Genomic DNA, 14,701 nt, shown 5'->3' on the forward strand with positions numbered 1-14,701 from the left:
CCTGTACAAGTGTTTACATAAACCGTTCCCTCTCGGTGAAAATGTAAACGATTTAGATGGGTGCTGTGTTATCTCACGTTGCCTCCTTGCCGGACATTTACAGTCGAAACAGCTACCAATAAAACTATTATTCAGACCTATAATATTGCTCTTGTGATGAATCAGTGAAGCAGAATTCAGCAAGTCTCTATACTGCAGCTGTAAAATGTTACGTGTGATGGGAATATTTAGAAGATTATTGATCAACCAAAATCTAACAATCTCCCATTTTATGTATGTAATTATTTGTTCATTCGTTATGGAAGTCAGCCTAATTTTGCACTTTGAAGGCGTCTGCAACAAGTGGCTTCAGGTATGATAAAAGGAGTTTCAGTCGGTTGATTTAAATGTGCTGTACCCAAGTGTCTGTGTTGGTGGTGTTGCAGGTATATCAAAAGACCTAGGTATCTCTTAGGTCCTAGATAACCATATTTAATCTTTCTGTTGCTTAGCTGTCCGTTTTGTTGCATAGAATGCATTTCAGCCTCAACTGTAGATGCATAAATGTTTGGTGACCAGAAAGGAGCTTGAAGTAGAATTACCTGGCACAGCCTCAAATCGAAGCCTGAATCCTTCCAAGGTTACAGAGCCATCGCTGATGAAAGTCACCACAACCAAGTTACTGCTGCTCGTAACAGACGGTGGAATCCAGCTGCCACAAATCCTTCCCCTGGAAGAGACCTAAGTATTACAGAGGTTATTCACCTTATTATGTGTATCAGTTATCCCTTGCATTGACTTTTTTACGTTTTTTTTCGTTTTTTCCGTATTTTAATTGTTATTCCATTGGATTTACCCTAATTCCTCATTTTCCTTTCTTAAAACAGTTCGTTCATTCTTCTTAGTAGAAAAGCCTGTATTTTTTCCTTTTTCTTTTTCGTATTGTATTGGTTCTTTTGTTTTGATCAGCTATTATCAGTAGAGCCTATTAGGCTGGAGTATTCTGTTTTGAATTTTGTTTTTACTTATTTCAATACCCTGATTGACTTACGTCAAGCTCTGTCCAGTTGCAAAGTCTGAGATATCGACATAGTCCCAGGGACATCCCGGACTAGGACCCTCGATATCAAAGAAGTCCCACGTGAAATGAATGAAGGACCCCTGGGGCACCTGGATCTCCCAGACACACTGTTCGTTATTGCTGTAGTTTCCATTCTGGGATCCTATTCCTATGACACCTGAGGACGCCAGCACTCGACCTGGTAGGAGAGATTTCGTAGGATTATCTTAATTCATGGTTAGGAGAGCATTAAGGATACACTTATGATTGTCTTTGCATTTTATTAGTTTTCGTTTGTTTTATTAATAAAAAATTATTTACCCAAAGATATTATTTAATGCGCAATAATTGCTTTTTCATAAATTCTATAGAAAAGCGTTGCTTCCAGAAAATGAAACATTCGTACGAACTATGATAATTAATTTATTGTGGTAGTGCGATTCTCTTTCTACCAAGTGAATATAACGAATACTTTTTTTAAGCAATTTTGCAGGCAATTGTGAACCACACTTGTGGCGGATTTTAAACAGACTATATTTACTTAATTGTTGATTTATTTATTTATTTATTTTACGAGATATTTGGACAGCCAATGAAGAAGTTCGAAGATTTTCACGAATAGAAGGCAGAAGTATGTGGATGGAAATGGGCTAAAAGAAAGGCTACGTCATCTTATAGGAAAAGTTATCTTAAGAGATGAAGTAGCAGGTATTTCAAGAGTACAGAAAAAGGAGTAAAAGAGGCAGCCTGGAACGAATATCAGTGACACTTGGAATGAATATCAGTGAGACTTGGATTGAATATCAGTGAGACTTCATATACTTGGAACAACATCGTGGATTAGTAGTGACATCCCAATTTGATAGTCCTCTTGATAATGAAGTTTATAGTCACAACAAAAAATCTGAGATCAGTTACCTGCATCGACACTGCATCTCCTCATGTAGGGTGGCTGAGTTGGTACATCCCAATCCGTTGATGGTACAGTTGTTTCATTTTGATCTGAAATGGTTTTTGCTTGTTATAGAGTCGATTCAGAAATAACCTGTGTTCAAAAAAACTTATTTTTATAAGTACGTTATTTTATGCATTTACATTTGCCTCAGTAGATCTTGAATATATTAGAGGTTTTGTCAATTAATGTAGATAAACACAAGCATGTGAACGAAGCTGTTTCGTGAAGAGAGCGATTTACTCTCTCTCCTGTACAAGTATCAAGGTGAAAGCCCAACCGCTCTCTCTTGGTGAAAAGGTAAAAGATTTAGATGGGTGCTGTGTTATCTCACGTTGCCTCCTTGCCGGACATTTACAGTCGAAACAGCTACCAATGAAACTATTATTCAGACCTGTAATATTGCTCTTGTGATGAATCAGTGAAGCAGAATTCAGCAACAGCCTCTACACTGCAGCTGTAAAATGTCACCTGTGATGGGAATATTTAGAAGATTATTGGTCAATCAAAATCTAATAATCTCCCATTTTATGTATGGAATTATTTGTTCATTCGTAATGGAAGTCAGCCTAATTTTGCACTTTGATGGCGTCTGCGACAACTGACTTCAGGTATGAGGAAAGAAGTTTCTAGCGGTTGATTTAAATATATTGTAATCGAAGTATCTGTGTTTGTGGTGTTGCAGGTATATGGAAAGACCTTGATTTCTCTTAGATCCTGGATAACCATATTTCATCTTTCTGTTGCTTGGCTGTCCGTTTTGTTGCATACAGTGCATTGACTCACCTGTAGATGTATTCATGTTTGGTGTCCAGAAAGGAGCTTGAAGTAGAATTACCTGACACAGCCTCAAATCGAAGCCTGAATCCTTCCAAGGTTATAATGTCATCGCTGATGAAAGTCACCACAGCCAAGTTACTGCTGCTTGTAACAGACGGTGGAATCCAGCTGCCACAAATCCTTCCCCTGGAGGAGACATTACCTTTACAGAGGTTATTCGTGATATTTTGAATAACAATTATGTAGATTAGTTAGCAAAATATTCATCTGGCTATAAGGTGTTTATTTTCGTCCACATCAGAAAACAGCTATAATAATGCTGTGCTTTCTTGTGCGTAGCCAATAGTTCCTTTAATATTTATTTTCATTTAATTGCACAAAGCCTTTCCCGTGAACAAGTGTTAAAATGTGAAATATCGTGAGATAATTCTAGAAATTGAGTTGATATATGTATATATACATATATGTATATGTGTGTAACGATTATCCCTTGCATTGACTTTCTTGCCGTAATTCCTCATTTCGCCTTTTTTAGAAACCTTTTTTCGTTCTTCTTAGTAGAAAAGCCTGTATTTTTTAGTTTTTCCTTTTCGTATTTTATTGTTTCTTTTGTTTTGATCAGCTATTATCATTAGAGCCTATTAGGCTGGAGTATTCTTTTTTTAATTATGGTTTTATTTATTTCAATATCCTGATCGACTTACGTTAAGCTCTGTCCAGTTGCAAAGTCTGAGATATCGACGTAGTCGTAGGGACATCCCGGACTAGGACCCTCGATATCAAAGAAGTCCCACGTGAAATGAATGAAGGACCCCTGGGGGACCTGGATCTCCCAGACACACTGTTCGTTATTTCTGTAGTTTCCGTTTAGGGATCCTATTGCTATTAAACCTGCGGACGCCACCACTTGACCTGGTAGGAGAGATTTCGTAGGATTATCTTAATTGAAGGTTAGGAGAGCATTAAGGATACACTTATGACTGTCTTTGTATTTTATTAGTTTTCGTTTGTTTTATTAATAAAGAATTATTTACCCAAAGATAACATTTAATGCGCAATAATTGCTACCTTCATAAATTCTATAGATTAGCATTACTTCTACAAAATGAAACATTCGTACGAACTATGATAATTAATTTATTCTACCAAGTGAATATAACGAATACTTTTTTCTTGAAAGAAATTTTGCAGGCAAATGTGAACTACTCTTGTGGCGGATTTTAAACAGACTATATTTACTTATTTGTTGATTGATTGATTTATTTATTTTACGAGATATTTGGACAGCCAATGAAGAAGTTCAAAGATATTTATGAATATAAGGCAGGAGTATGTGGATGGAAATGGGCTAAAAGAAAGGCTACATCAATTTACAGGAAAGGTTATCGTCAGAGATGAAGTAGCAGGTGTCTCAAGAGTACAGAAAAATAAGTAAAAGAGGCAGCCTGGAATGAATATCAGTGAGACTTGCAATGAATATTAATGAGACTTCATATACTTGGAACAACATCACGGAAGAGTAGTGTCATCCCAAATTAATAATCCTCTTGATAATGAAGATTAGAGTCACAACAAAAAATCTGAGATCAGTTACCTGCATCGAAACTGCAGCTCCTCATGTAGGGTGGCTGAGTTGGTACATCCCAATCCGTTGATGGTACAGTTGTTTCATACTGATCTGGAATGGTTTTTGCTTGTTATAAAATCGATTCAGAAATAACCTGTGTTCAAAAAAACTTATTTTTATATGTACGTTTTTTTTTATGCTATTACATTTGCCTCGGTAGATCTTCAATATATTAGAATTTTTGTTAAAGGAGGCTGCTAAAAATAAGATCACAACCACTCATTAATGTAGATAAACACAAGTATGTGAACGAAGCTGTGTCGTAAAGAGAGTGCTGTGTTATCTCACGTTGCCTCCTTGCCGGACATTTACAGTCGAAAAAGCGACCAATGAAACTATTATTCAGACTTGTAATATTGCTCTTGTGATGAATCAGTGAAGCAGAATTCAGCAACAGCCTCTATACTGCAGCTGTAAAATGTCACGTATGATGGGAATATTTAGAAGATTATTGATTAACCAAAATCTAACACTCTCCCATTTTATGAATGGAATTATTTGTTCATTCGTTATGGAAGTCAGCCTAATTTTGCACTTTGATGGCGTCTGCGACAGCTGGCTTCAGGTATGATAAAGGAAATTCCTAATGGTTGATTTAAATGTATTGCAACCCAAGTGCCATTGTTTGTGGTGTTGCAGGTAAATGAAAAGACCTTGATATCTCTTAGGTCCTAGATAACCATATTTAATCTTTCTGTTGCTTGGGTGTCCGTTTTGTTGCATATAATGTATAAATTTGATATACATTGCAACATGAATCTTGGACATATTTTATTTTGGTGTCCAGAAGGGAGCTTAAAGTAGAATTACCTGGCACAGCCTCAAATCGAAGCCTGAATCCTTCCAAGGTTACAGAGCCATCGCTGAGGAAAGTCACCACAGCCAAGTTACTGCTGCTTGTAAAAGACGATGGAATCCAGCTGCCACAAAACACTCTCCTGAAATAGACACTAACTTTACAGAGGTTATTCACCTTGCTTTGAGTAATATAATTAGGTATATTGATTAGGGAAATACTCATCTGGCTATAAGGTGTCTATTCTCGTCCATATCAGAAAACAGCTATGATAATGCTGTCCTTTCTTGTGTGTAACCAAGAGTTCCTCTAATATTTATTTTCATTTAGCTGCACGTAGCCTTTCCCGTGAATTATCAGTGTTAAAATGTGAAATATCGTGAGATAATTCTAGGAATTGAGTTGATATATACATATATATATATATATATACTGATATGTGTGTGTATCGTTTATCCTTTGCATTGACTTTCTTGCTTACTTTAACTGTCCTTCTATTGGCTATACCCCAATTACTCATTTTGCCTCTTTTAGAAACCTTTATTCATTCTTCTTAGTAGAAAAGCCTGTATTATTTACTTTTTCGTTTTCGTATTTTATTGTTTCTTTTGTTTTGATCAGCTTTATCGGCTGAGCCTGTTAGGCTGGAGTATTCTTTTTTTTATTCTGTTTGGAATTTGGTTTTTTATTTATTTCAATATCCTGATTAACTTACGTCAAGCTGTGTCCAGTTGCATTGTCTGAGATTATGACGTAGTCGAAGTGACATCCGGAACTCGAACTCTCCACATCCAAGTAGTCCCACGAGAAATGAATGACAGACCCCTGGGGCACCTGGATCTCCCAGACACACTGTTCGTTATTGCTGTAGTTTCCATTCAGGGATCCTATTCCTATGACACCTGAGGACGCCATCACTCGACCTGGTTAGGAGATCATTAAGGATACACTTATGATTGTCTTTGTATCTTATTAGTTTTCGTTTGTTTTATTTAGAAAAAATTATTTACTCAGAGATAACATTTAATAAGCATAAAGAATTCCTTAAAAATTCTTTAGGTGAGCATTACTTCCACAAACTATGATAGTTGATTTATTGTGGAAGGGCAACAAGAAATATGAGATCAGTTACCTGCATCGACACTGCAGCTCATCGTGTAGGGTGGTACAGTTGTTTCATACTGATCTGAAATGGTGTTCGCTTATTACAGAGTCGATTCAGATATAACCTGTGCTAAAAAAATTTAAAAGAAACTTATTTTTATATGTACGTTTTTCATGCGATTACATTTGCCTCATTAGAACATGAATATATTAGAGGTTTTGTCTAAGGAGACTGTAAAAATAAGATCATGACCAGTCTTAATGTAGATTAACACAAGCATGTGAACGAAGCAGTGTCGTAAAGAGAGTGATTTACTCTTTCCTGTACAAATGTTTATATAAAATCCCAACCTATCTCTCTTGGTGAAAATGTAAAAGATTTGGATGGCTGCTGTGGTATCTCACATTGCCTCCTTGCCGGACATGTACAGTCGAAACAGCTACCAATGAAACTATTATTCAGACTTGTAATATTGCTCCTGTGATGAATCAGTGAAGCAGAATTTAGCAACAGTCTCTACACTGCAGCTGTAAAATGTCACGTGTGATGGGAATATTTAGAAGATTATTGATCAACCAAAATCTAATAATCTTCCATTTTATGTATGGAATTATTTGTTCATTCGTTGTTGTGGAAGTCAGCCTAATTTTTCACTTTGATGGCGTCTGGGACAACTGACTTCAGGTATGATAAAAGAAGTTTCTAGCTGTTGATTTAAATGTGTTACATCCAAGTATCTGTGTTGGTAGTGTTGTAGGTATATGGAAAGACCTTGATATCTCTTAGGTCCTTGATAACTATATTTAATTTTTCTGTTGCTTGGTTGTCTGTTTTGTTGCATATTATGTATAAATTTGATATACATTTCAACATTAATCTTGGACGTATTTTATTTTAGTGTCCAGAAGGGAGCGCAAAACACTTAGCTAGTTTCTTATAAGATTCTCTGTACGGTACTTTCTACCTCATTATCTACGTATATGCTTGATTAATCCGACCTTAGTTGCAGTGTGTTAAAGTAGAATTACCTGGCACAGCCTCAAATCGAAGCCTGAATCCATGTAAGGTTATTACACTATCGCTGATGAAAGTCACCACAGCCAAGTTACTGCTGCTTGTAACAGACGGTGGAATCCAGCTGCCACAAATCCTTCCCCTGGAAGAGACCTAAGCATTACAGAGGTTATTCACCTTATTATGTGTATTGATTATCCCTTGCATTGACTGCATTGACTTTTTTGCTTTTTTTGCGTATTTTAGTTGTCATTCCATTGGATTTACCCTAATTCCTCATTTTTCCTTTCTTAAAACAGTTCGTTCATTCTTCTTAGTAGAAAACCCTGTATTTTTTGGTTCTTTTGTTTTGATCAGCTATTATCAGTGGAGCCTATTAGGCTGGAGTATTCTGTTTTGAATTTTGTTTTTACTTATTTCAATACCCTGTTTGACTTACGTCAAGCTCTGTCCAGTTGCGTAGTCTGAAATTTTGATGTAGTCGTAGGGACATCCCGGACTAGGACCCTCAATATCAAAGAAGTCCCACGTGAAATGAATGAAGGACCCCTGGGGCACCTGGATCTCCCAGACACACTGTTCGTTATTGCTGTAGTTTCCATTCAGGGATCCTATTCCTATTACACCTGAGGACGCTACCACTCGACCTGGTAGGAGAGATTTCGTAGGATTATTTGAATTCTTGGTAAGAGGAACATAAGGATATACTTAACATTGTCTTTGCATTTTATTAGTTTTATTTTGTTTTATTTAGAAAAATAATTTACCCAGAGATAACATTTAATGATCATAAAGAATTCTTTAGAAATTCTCTAGGTGAGCATTACTTCCACAAAATGAAACATACATACAAACTATGATAGTTAATTTATTGTGGAAGGGCAACAAGAAATCTGAGATCAGTTACCTGCATTGACACTGCAGCTCCTCATGTAGGGTGGTACAGTTGTTCCATATTGATCTGAAATGGTTTACGCTTGTTACAGAGTCGATTCAGAAATAACCTGTGTTAAAAAAAAAAAAACCTTATTTTCATATGTACGTTTGCCTCATTAGATCTTGAATATTTTAGAGGTTTTATCTAAGGAGACTGTAACAATAAGATCACAACCACTCATTAATGTAGATTAACACAAGCATGTGAACAAAGCTGTGTCGTGTAGCGAGTGATTTACTCTTTGCTGTACAAGTGTTTAGATAAATCCCAACCGCTCTCTCTCGTGAAAATGTAAACGATTTAGATGGGTGCTGTGTTATCTCACGTTGCCTCCTTGCCGGACATTTACAGTCGAAACAGCTACCAATGAAACTATTATTCAGACCGTTTATATTGCTCCTGTGATGAATCGGTGGAGCAGAATTCAGCAACAGCCTCTACACTGCAGGTGTAAAATGTCACTCTTTTATGGTGTCTGCAACAACTGGCTTCAGGTATGATGAAAGAAGTTTCTAGCGATTGATTCAAATGTGTTGCACCCCAAGTGTGTGTGTTTGTGGTGTTGCACGTATATGGAAAGACCTTCATAACTCTTAGATAACCATATTTAATCTTTCTGTTGCTTGGCTGTCCGTTTTGTTGCATACATTGCATTTCAGCCTCTACTGTAGATGCATAAATGTTTGGTGTCCAGAAGGGAGCTTAAAGTAGAATTACCTGGCACAGCCTCAAATCGAAGCCTGAATCCCTCCAAGGTTACAGAGCCATCGCTGATGAAAGTCACCACAACCAAGTTACTGTGGCTCATAACAGACGGTGGAATCCAGCTGCCACAAATCCTTCCCCTGGAAGAGACATTACCTTTACAGAGGTTATTCGTGATATTTTGAGTAATATAATTATGCATATTATATAGGAAAATAATGTTGTTTTGCTTATGTTTAGCCATGAGTACCTTTAATATTTATTTACATTTATTTGCGCTTTGGCTTTCCCGTGAACAATTCTGGACCATCAGTGTTAAAATGTGAGATATGAAATAATTCTAGAAACTAATTTTATATTATATATATACATATATGTGTATCGATTATCCCTTACATTGACTTTCTTGTTTATTTTAACTCTCATTTTATTGGATTTACCGTAATTCCTCATTTCATCTTTTTTAGAAACCTATATTTATTCTTCTTAGTAGAAAAGCCTGTAATTTTTTACTTTTTCTTTTTCGTATTTTATTGTTTCTTTTGTTTTGATGAGCTATTATCATTAGGACCTATTAGGCTGGAGTATTCTTTTTTGAATTTGGTTTTTACTTATTTCAATACCCTGATTGACTTACGTCAAGCTCTGTCCAGTTGCAAAGTCTGAGATATCGACGTAGTCATAGGGACATCCTGGAGTAGGACCCTCGATATCAAAGTTGTCCCACGTGAAATGAATGAAGGACCCCTGGGGCACCTGGATCTCCCAGACACAATGTTCGTTATTGCTGTAGTTTCCATTCAAGGATCCTATTCCTATTACACCTGAGGACGCCACCACTCGACCTGGTAGGAGAGATTTCGTAGGATTATTTGAATTCATGGTAAGAGGAACATTAAGGATATACTTAACATTGTCTTTGCATTTTATTAGTTTTCGTTTGTTTTATTTAGAAAAATAATTTACCCAGAGATAACATTTAATGATCATAAAGAATTCTTTAGAAATTCTCTAGGTGAGCATTACTTCCACAAAATGAAACATACATACAAACTATGATAGTTAATTTATTGTGGAAGGGCAACAAGAAATCTGAGATCAGTTACCTGCATCGACACTGCAGCTCCTCATGTAGGGTGGTACAGTTGTTTCATATTGATCTGAAATGGTTTTAGTTTGTTATAGAGTCGATTAAAAAAAAACTTGTTTTTGTATGTACGTTTGTTTATGTGATTACATTTGCCTCATTAGATATTGAATATATTAGAGGTTTTGTCTAAGGAGACTAAAAATAAGATCACGACCAGTCATTAATGTAGATTAACACAAGCATGTGAAGGAAGCTGTGTCGTGTAGAGAGTAATTTACTCTTTCCTGTACAAGTGTTTAGAACTTTAGATAAATAACAACCGCTCTCTCTTGGTGAAAATGTAAAAGATTTAGATGGGTGCTGTGGTATCTCACGTTGCCTCCTTGCCGAACATTTACAGTCGAAACAGCTACCAATGAAACTATTATTCAGACCTGTAATATTGCTCTTGTGATGAATCAGTGAAGCAGAATTCAGCAACAGCCTCTACACTGCAGCTGTAAAATGTCACGTGTGATGGGAATATTTAGAAGATTATTAATCAACCAAAATCTAACAATCTCCCATTTTATGTATGTACTTATTTGTTCGTTATTTAAGTCAGCTTAATTTTGCACTTTGATGGCGTCTGCAACAACTGGCTTCAGGTATGAGGAAAGAAGTTTCTAGCGGTTGATTTAAATATATTGTAACCGAAGTATCTGTGTTTGTGGTGTTGCAGGTGTATGGAAAGACCTTGATATCTCTTAGATAACCATATTTAATCTTTCTGTTGCTTAGCTGTCCGTTTTGTTGCATAGAATGCATTTCAGCCTCAAGTGTAGATGCAATCATGATTGGTGACCAGAAGGGAGCTGAAAGTAGAAATTACCTGGTACAGCCTCAATATAATGCTTGCAATGCTAGTTTGTTTGGCGGCCGCTGATTGGCTGGTACCGGGAGGTAGGCAGCTCCCAGCCAATCAGCGGCCACCAAACAAACGTCTCTTAGGCGTAAGGCTCACCCAGGAATCTACCTTCAGTGAACCAGCTATAGTTAACCCACATAACATTGCTGTCGCCCGTGCGTCAGTTTCACTCCACATGATATGCTAATATGCTTCTGCATCTCGAGTTGCGAAGCATTAGTGTTTAGGTTAAAGATGGCAACTTGAAATTGATATTACCTGATCTGGCTTTAAATTCCAGCCTGTATCCACGTGAGGTCACTGAAGCATCGGTGTTGAAAGTCACCACGGCCCAGTTGCTGTGGCTTGTGACGGGCGCTGGAATCTCACTGCCACAAAGCCTTCCGCTGGAAGTCCGAGAAAGAGAGGTTTGATGGGTGGGAATAATTACATGTGAGTGGTGGGTACAAGATATGGGAACTGGAAGAACCCACTGGTCAAGATGAGGAAACTTTAGAGGGGGGGGGGGGGGGGGGGGGGGGGGTGGGGGGGGGGGGGGGTACAGATCTCAGAAGAAGTGTTATAGTAGCAGCAAAAGTGTGAAGTAAGTTTGCTGCCAGTAACTACAACAGAAATTCAGCAGCTGAACTGGACATCTGAAATATGGACAGTGAGGTCATAAGTAAGAAGTGTAAATTACAAAGCCCAATTGGATAACATTTTAAAAGAGGTATTGCTAGTGTTTGTGTATATTGTTTATTATATGTAGATAACCATTTACTTACGTCAAGGTCTTTCCAGTTGCGCAGTCTGTAATGTCGAAAAAGTCGTAAGGGCAACTTGGACTTGGCCCCTCAACGTCAAAGAACTCCCATTTGAATTGAATTTTCAAACCTGCGGGTACTTTAATCTCATTGACGAAACGTAAGTTATTGGCGTAAGATCCATTCTGGGAATCCGACTCTATTATACCTGAACTCACCACCGGTTGATCTAATGGAAGAGATAAGGTTAGAAGAGCATTAGGATTAAGCTTACATGCGCCTCCGCATCTGTTCTCGGTTGCACTCGTTTTAATGTAACCGAAATATTTCGATCAAAGGGCTCATTTGAGAAAGTTATTTCGAATTCTTCATATCTCTCTTTTTATCGATTATTTGGGGAGTAAGCTTACAAACTACTTTTTAGGTTCTTCCTTAGATCTTTCCTACCCGCAACAGGAACAACAGCAACAAAGTAGTTTGTAGGCTTACTCCCTGTGTTAGAGAAAATATGAGATAGAGTACTTTTAATTTTGCCAGTAAACAGAAGCTGAAGGGAAGAGTCGGGGAAGGTTTGAAGTAAGGCTTTCAATTGAAGTGTTGATCTGCAGTGGGAAACATCAGCTAAGGTTTTGAGTGATTTCGGAAGTCAAGCATATTATGATATTGGGATGACGGTGAAGAAAATGAAGTGTTAACATCAAGAAAGTGTAATAACAGAACTTTAAAGCAGCAGCACTTCCTTGGGTCAAAGGAAGTATAACGGCATTTACTTATGACTAGTGTCTTTCCCGTAGGTGGTTAATGTCGTCAGCGTACCTCACGTGGTGCACTGTGGGTATTACTCAAAGTTCTTTACAGCGTTCTTTCGGCCCCTAGCCGCAACTCCTTTCATTCCCTTTACTGTACCTCCGTTCATATTCTCATTCTTACTTTCCACTCCCTCATAACATTTGTTTCACAGTGCATCTACGAGGTCTTCCTCTTGTTACACCTTTAAAACCTCCTTTGATCTCAATTTACCTTTCAGCGCTGATTGACCTCATAAGTCCCAGCGCTTGTGTTTTGGCCTAAATTGTACTATATTCCATTCCATTCTTGCGTTTGTGGAAGTATAACAGCACTTACTTGCATCCATGGTGCAGTTCCCCCGTGGCAGTATAGTTGATTCATACCACTCCTTTATTGTAGTTACTTGTGGTGGAGTTGATTCGTAGAAATCCGGTGTTGTAGTTATTGGTGGTGAAGCTGATTGGTGGTAATCTGGTGTTGTTGTATATGGTGTGAATGTTTCCCACCAGTATTTAAGAAGACCTTTTTTCTGTCGGAGTAAATAGGATACTATATAGATAAATATTCGCGTAGGGTATTATTTTGAATTTTGTCCAAAAGTATAGAGGCTAAAAATCGTTGGGTACACTGAATTTTTTTCAAGAGTATAGAGGCTAAAACTCGTTCGTAACACATCTTTACGATTACGGACGGATATTCAAATCAGTAACCTTACACGAAATGATAAAAAGTAACCCGGCATTAGAGAATATGATCATTACAAATAATCACGCAAATGAGCAATAGTACGTGCGTCAGACTTGTCTAAACAGGATGTTGAGTATTTGTGAATATATTAAGATCTTCCCCGGCCCTCAATCTTCAAGCGACCTTTACAAGTAGAGTGAATGAAGTGGTTCCATTAAACAGCGATAGCTGCGATACAGATAATGTATTGGAACAGAAAAATTTGCATCTTTGCATATATTCTGAAAAGGACGTATTTGGATTTTTTAATATATAAGGTTAGTGCTAATCGGGTACTGCCAAGTTGACGCTTAGTGATCAAGTCCTTATTTATATAATTTCTTCAAAAGATAAAAACGATTAATTAAAAGAGTCGTAGAGAGAAGTAAAGGCGTGATCCGAGCTCCAGCTTACTCGTGGAAGCGAGCTAAAATCTACAGTCAAGTAGAGCGTTGTTTCACCAACGAAAATTGAAATAAATATGCTACATTTTATTAGAAATCATTTTTCTGCACTGTTTAATATTCCCGTTATTTATTGTTTTACAATTTCGTTCTATTACATAAATCATATTTACTTTTTACAATTTCGTTCTAATAAATAAATCATAAATATCCTACCCTAAAATTCCTGTATCTTTAACTCAACGAAGCACCTTTTTCAGGCTTTCCTAACCTCCCAACAACAACAACAACAACAACAACAAAGAAGTCTGAAGGCTTACTCCCCGAGTAAGCGGAAATTCTTGAGCCGTGCAAGAAATGCTTACCTTGGCCTGTGGCTTCCCAGGTGCACACTCTGTGCCAGCCAGCATCAGCAACAGCATTGCTGTAGAGAGAAGCAGCGCCCTCCGAATCATGGCGAATTCGATTTCTTCATTCAGCGCTCCGGAATGAAACAGCTCTTAGACTGCAGTGATGTTGTGGTACCCTTTTCTTTTATAGAATGTCTCGGTGTCCGTGAAGCGTAAATCCAAATCCACGGGTCGTGAGTTTGCCAGGTGCGACCTACTACACTTGTCTCCTCTTGATTAGTATAATTTCTTCTTTTCGTCTATAACTCTATGACGTAGCCCGAATGGAATAGTTTTACAAGGGATGATAAATGTTTATTTGTGCATTTTTATAGCCTGTTCGCCTTCAAAGTGTCGTTTTATTGGTAATGCATTCATCATTATCATCTTCATTTCTGGAGGTTCTTTCGGCTCTCATTTGGGCCCCATTTGTTTCTCAATTACAGTTTAGAATTATTTTATGAATAAATAGGTCTTCATATAAATGGTTTTGAATAGACCTCATTAGTTACTTCTTAAATGTCTCTCTCGCATCACATTTTATTGGTGATATCTATACAGCTTTGCTTATGTTTATTTTTTGCTTAAAAAAAAAATACCCGGTGAAAGTCGGTAATAGGAATGAAAATGTGACTATACCCAGCAATTTCTTTTTCAGTATTTATTTGCTTCCTTCTTATATGAAAAACCTCAAGACT

At 37.3% G+C, this 14,701-nt stretch overlaps 1 protein-coding gene across 1 annotated transcript in view; it reads right to left on the reverse strand.

Annotated features, from left to right (window-relative positions):
• LOC135223048 (cubilin-like) overlaps positions 1–14,135 on the reverse strand; it is a 36,055-nt gene extending 21,920 nt beyond the window's left edge. The window contains exons 1-19 of the mRNA XM_064261556.1: positions 13,980–14,135; positions 12,821–13,013; positions 11,717–11,924; positions 11,211–11,338; positions 10,062–10,115; positions 9,593–9,800; positions 8,968–9,095; positions 8,221–8,274; positions 7,753–7,960; positions 7,328–7,455; positions 6,327–6,380; positions 5,910–6,117; positions 5,209–5,336; positions 4,366–4,449; positions 3,476–3,683; positions 2,830–2,957; positions 1,958–2,041; positions 1,031–1,238; positions 582–709 (exon numbers count right to left, since the gene is read on the reverse strand). Coding sequence (XP_064117626.1) covers positions 582–709; positions 1,031–1,238; positions 1,958–2,041; positions 2,830–2,957; positions 3,476–3,683; positions 4,366–4,449; positions 5,209–5,336; positions 5,910–6,117; positions 6,327–6,380; positions 7,328–7,455; positions 7,753–7,960; positions 8,221–8,274; positions 8,968–9,095; positions 9,593–9,800; positions 10,062–10,115; positions 11,211–11,338; positions 11,717–11,924; positions 12,821–13,013; positions 13,980–14,069 — 2,629 coding nt within the window. The 5' untranslated portion in view covers positions 14,070–14,135. The remainder of the gene's footprint in view (positions 1–581; positions 710–1,030; positions 1,239–1,957; positions 2,042–2,829; positions 2,958–3,475; positions 3,684–4,365; positions 4,450–5,208; positions 5,337–5,909; positions 6,118–6,326; positions 6,381–7,327; positions 7,456–7,752; positions 7,961–8,220; positions 8,275–8,967; positions 9,096–9,592; positions 9,801–10,061; positions 10,116–11,210; positions 11,339–11,716; positions 11,925–12,820; positions 13,014–13,979) is intronic.
• Positions 14,136–14,701: the final 566 nt, after the last annotated feature.

The sequence above is a fragment of the Macrobrachium nipponense genome, chromosome 8 (genome assembly GCF_015104395.2).
Source record: "Macrobrachium nipponense isolate FS-2020 chromosome 8, ASM1510439v2, whole genome shotgun sequence".
NCBI classification, from domain to species: Eukaryota; Metazoa; Arthropoda; class Malacostraca; order Decapoda; family Palaemonidae; genus Macrobrachium; species Macrobrachium nipponense.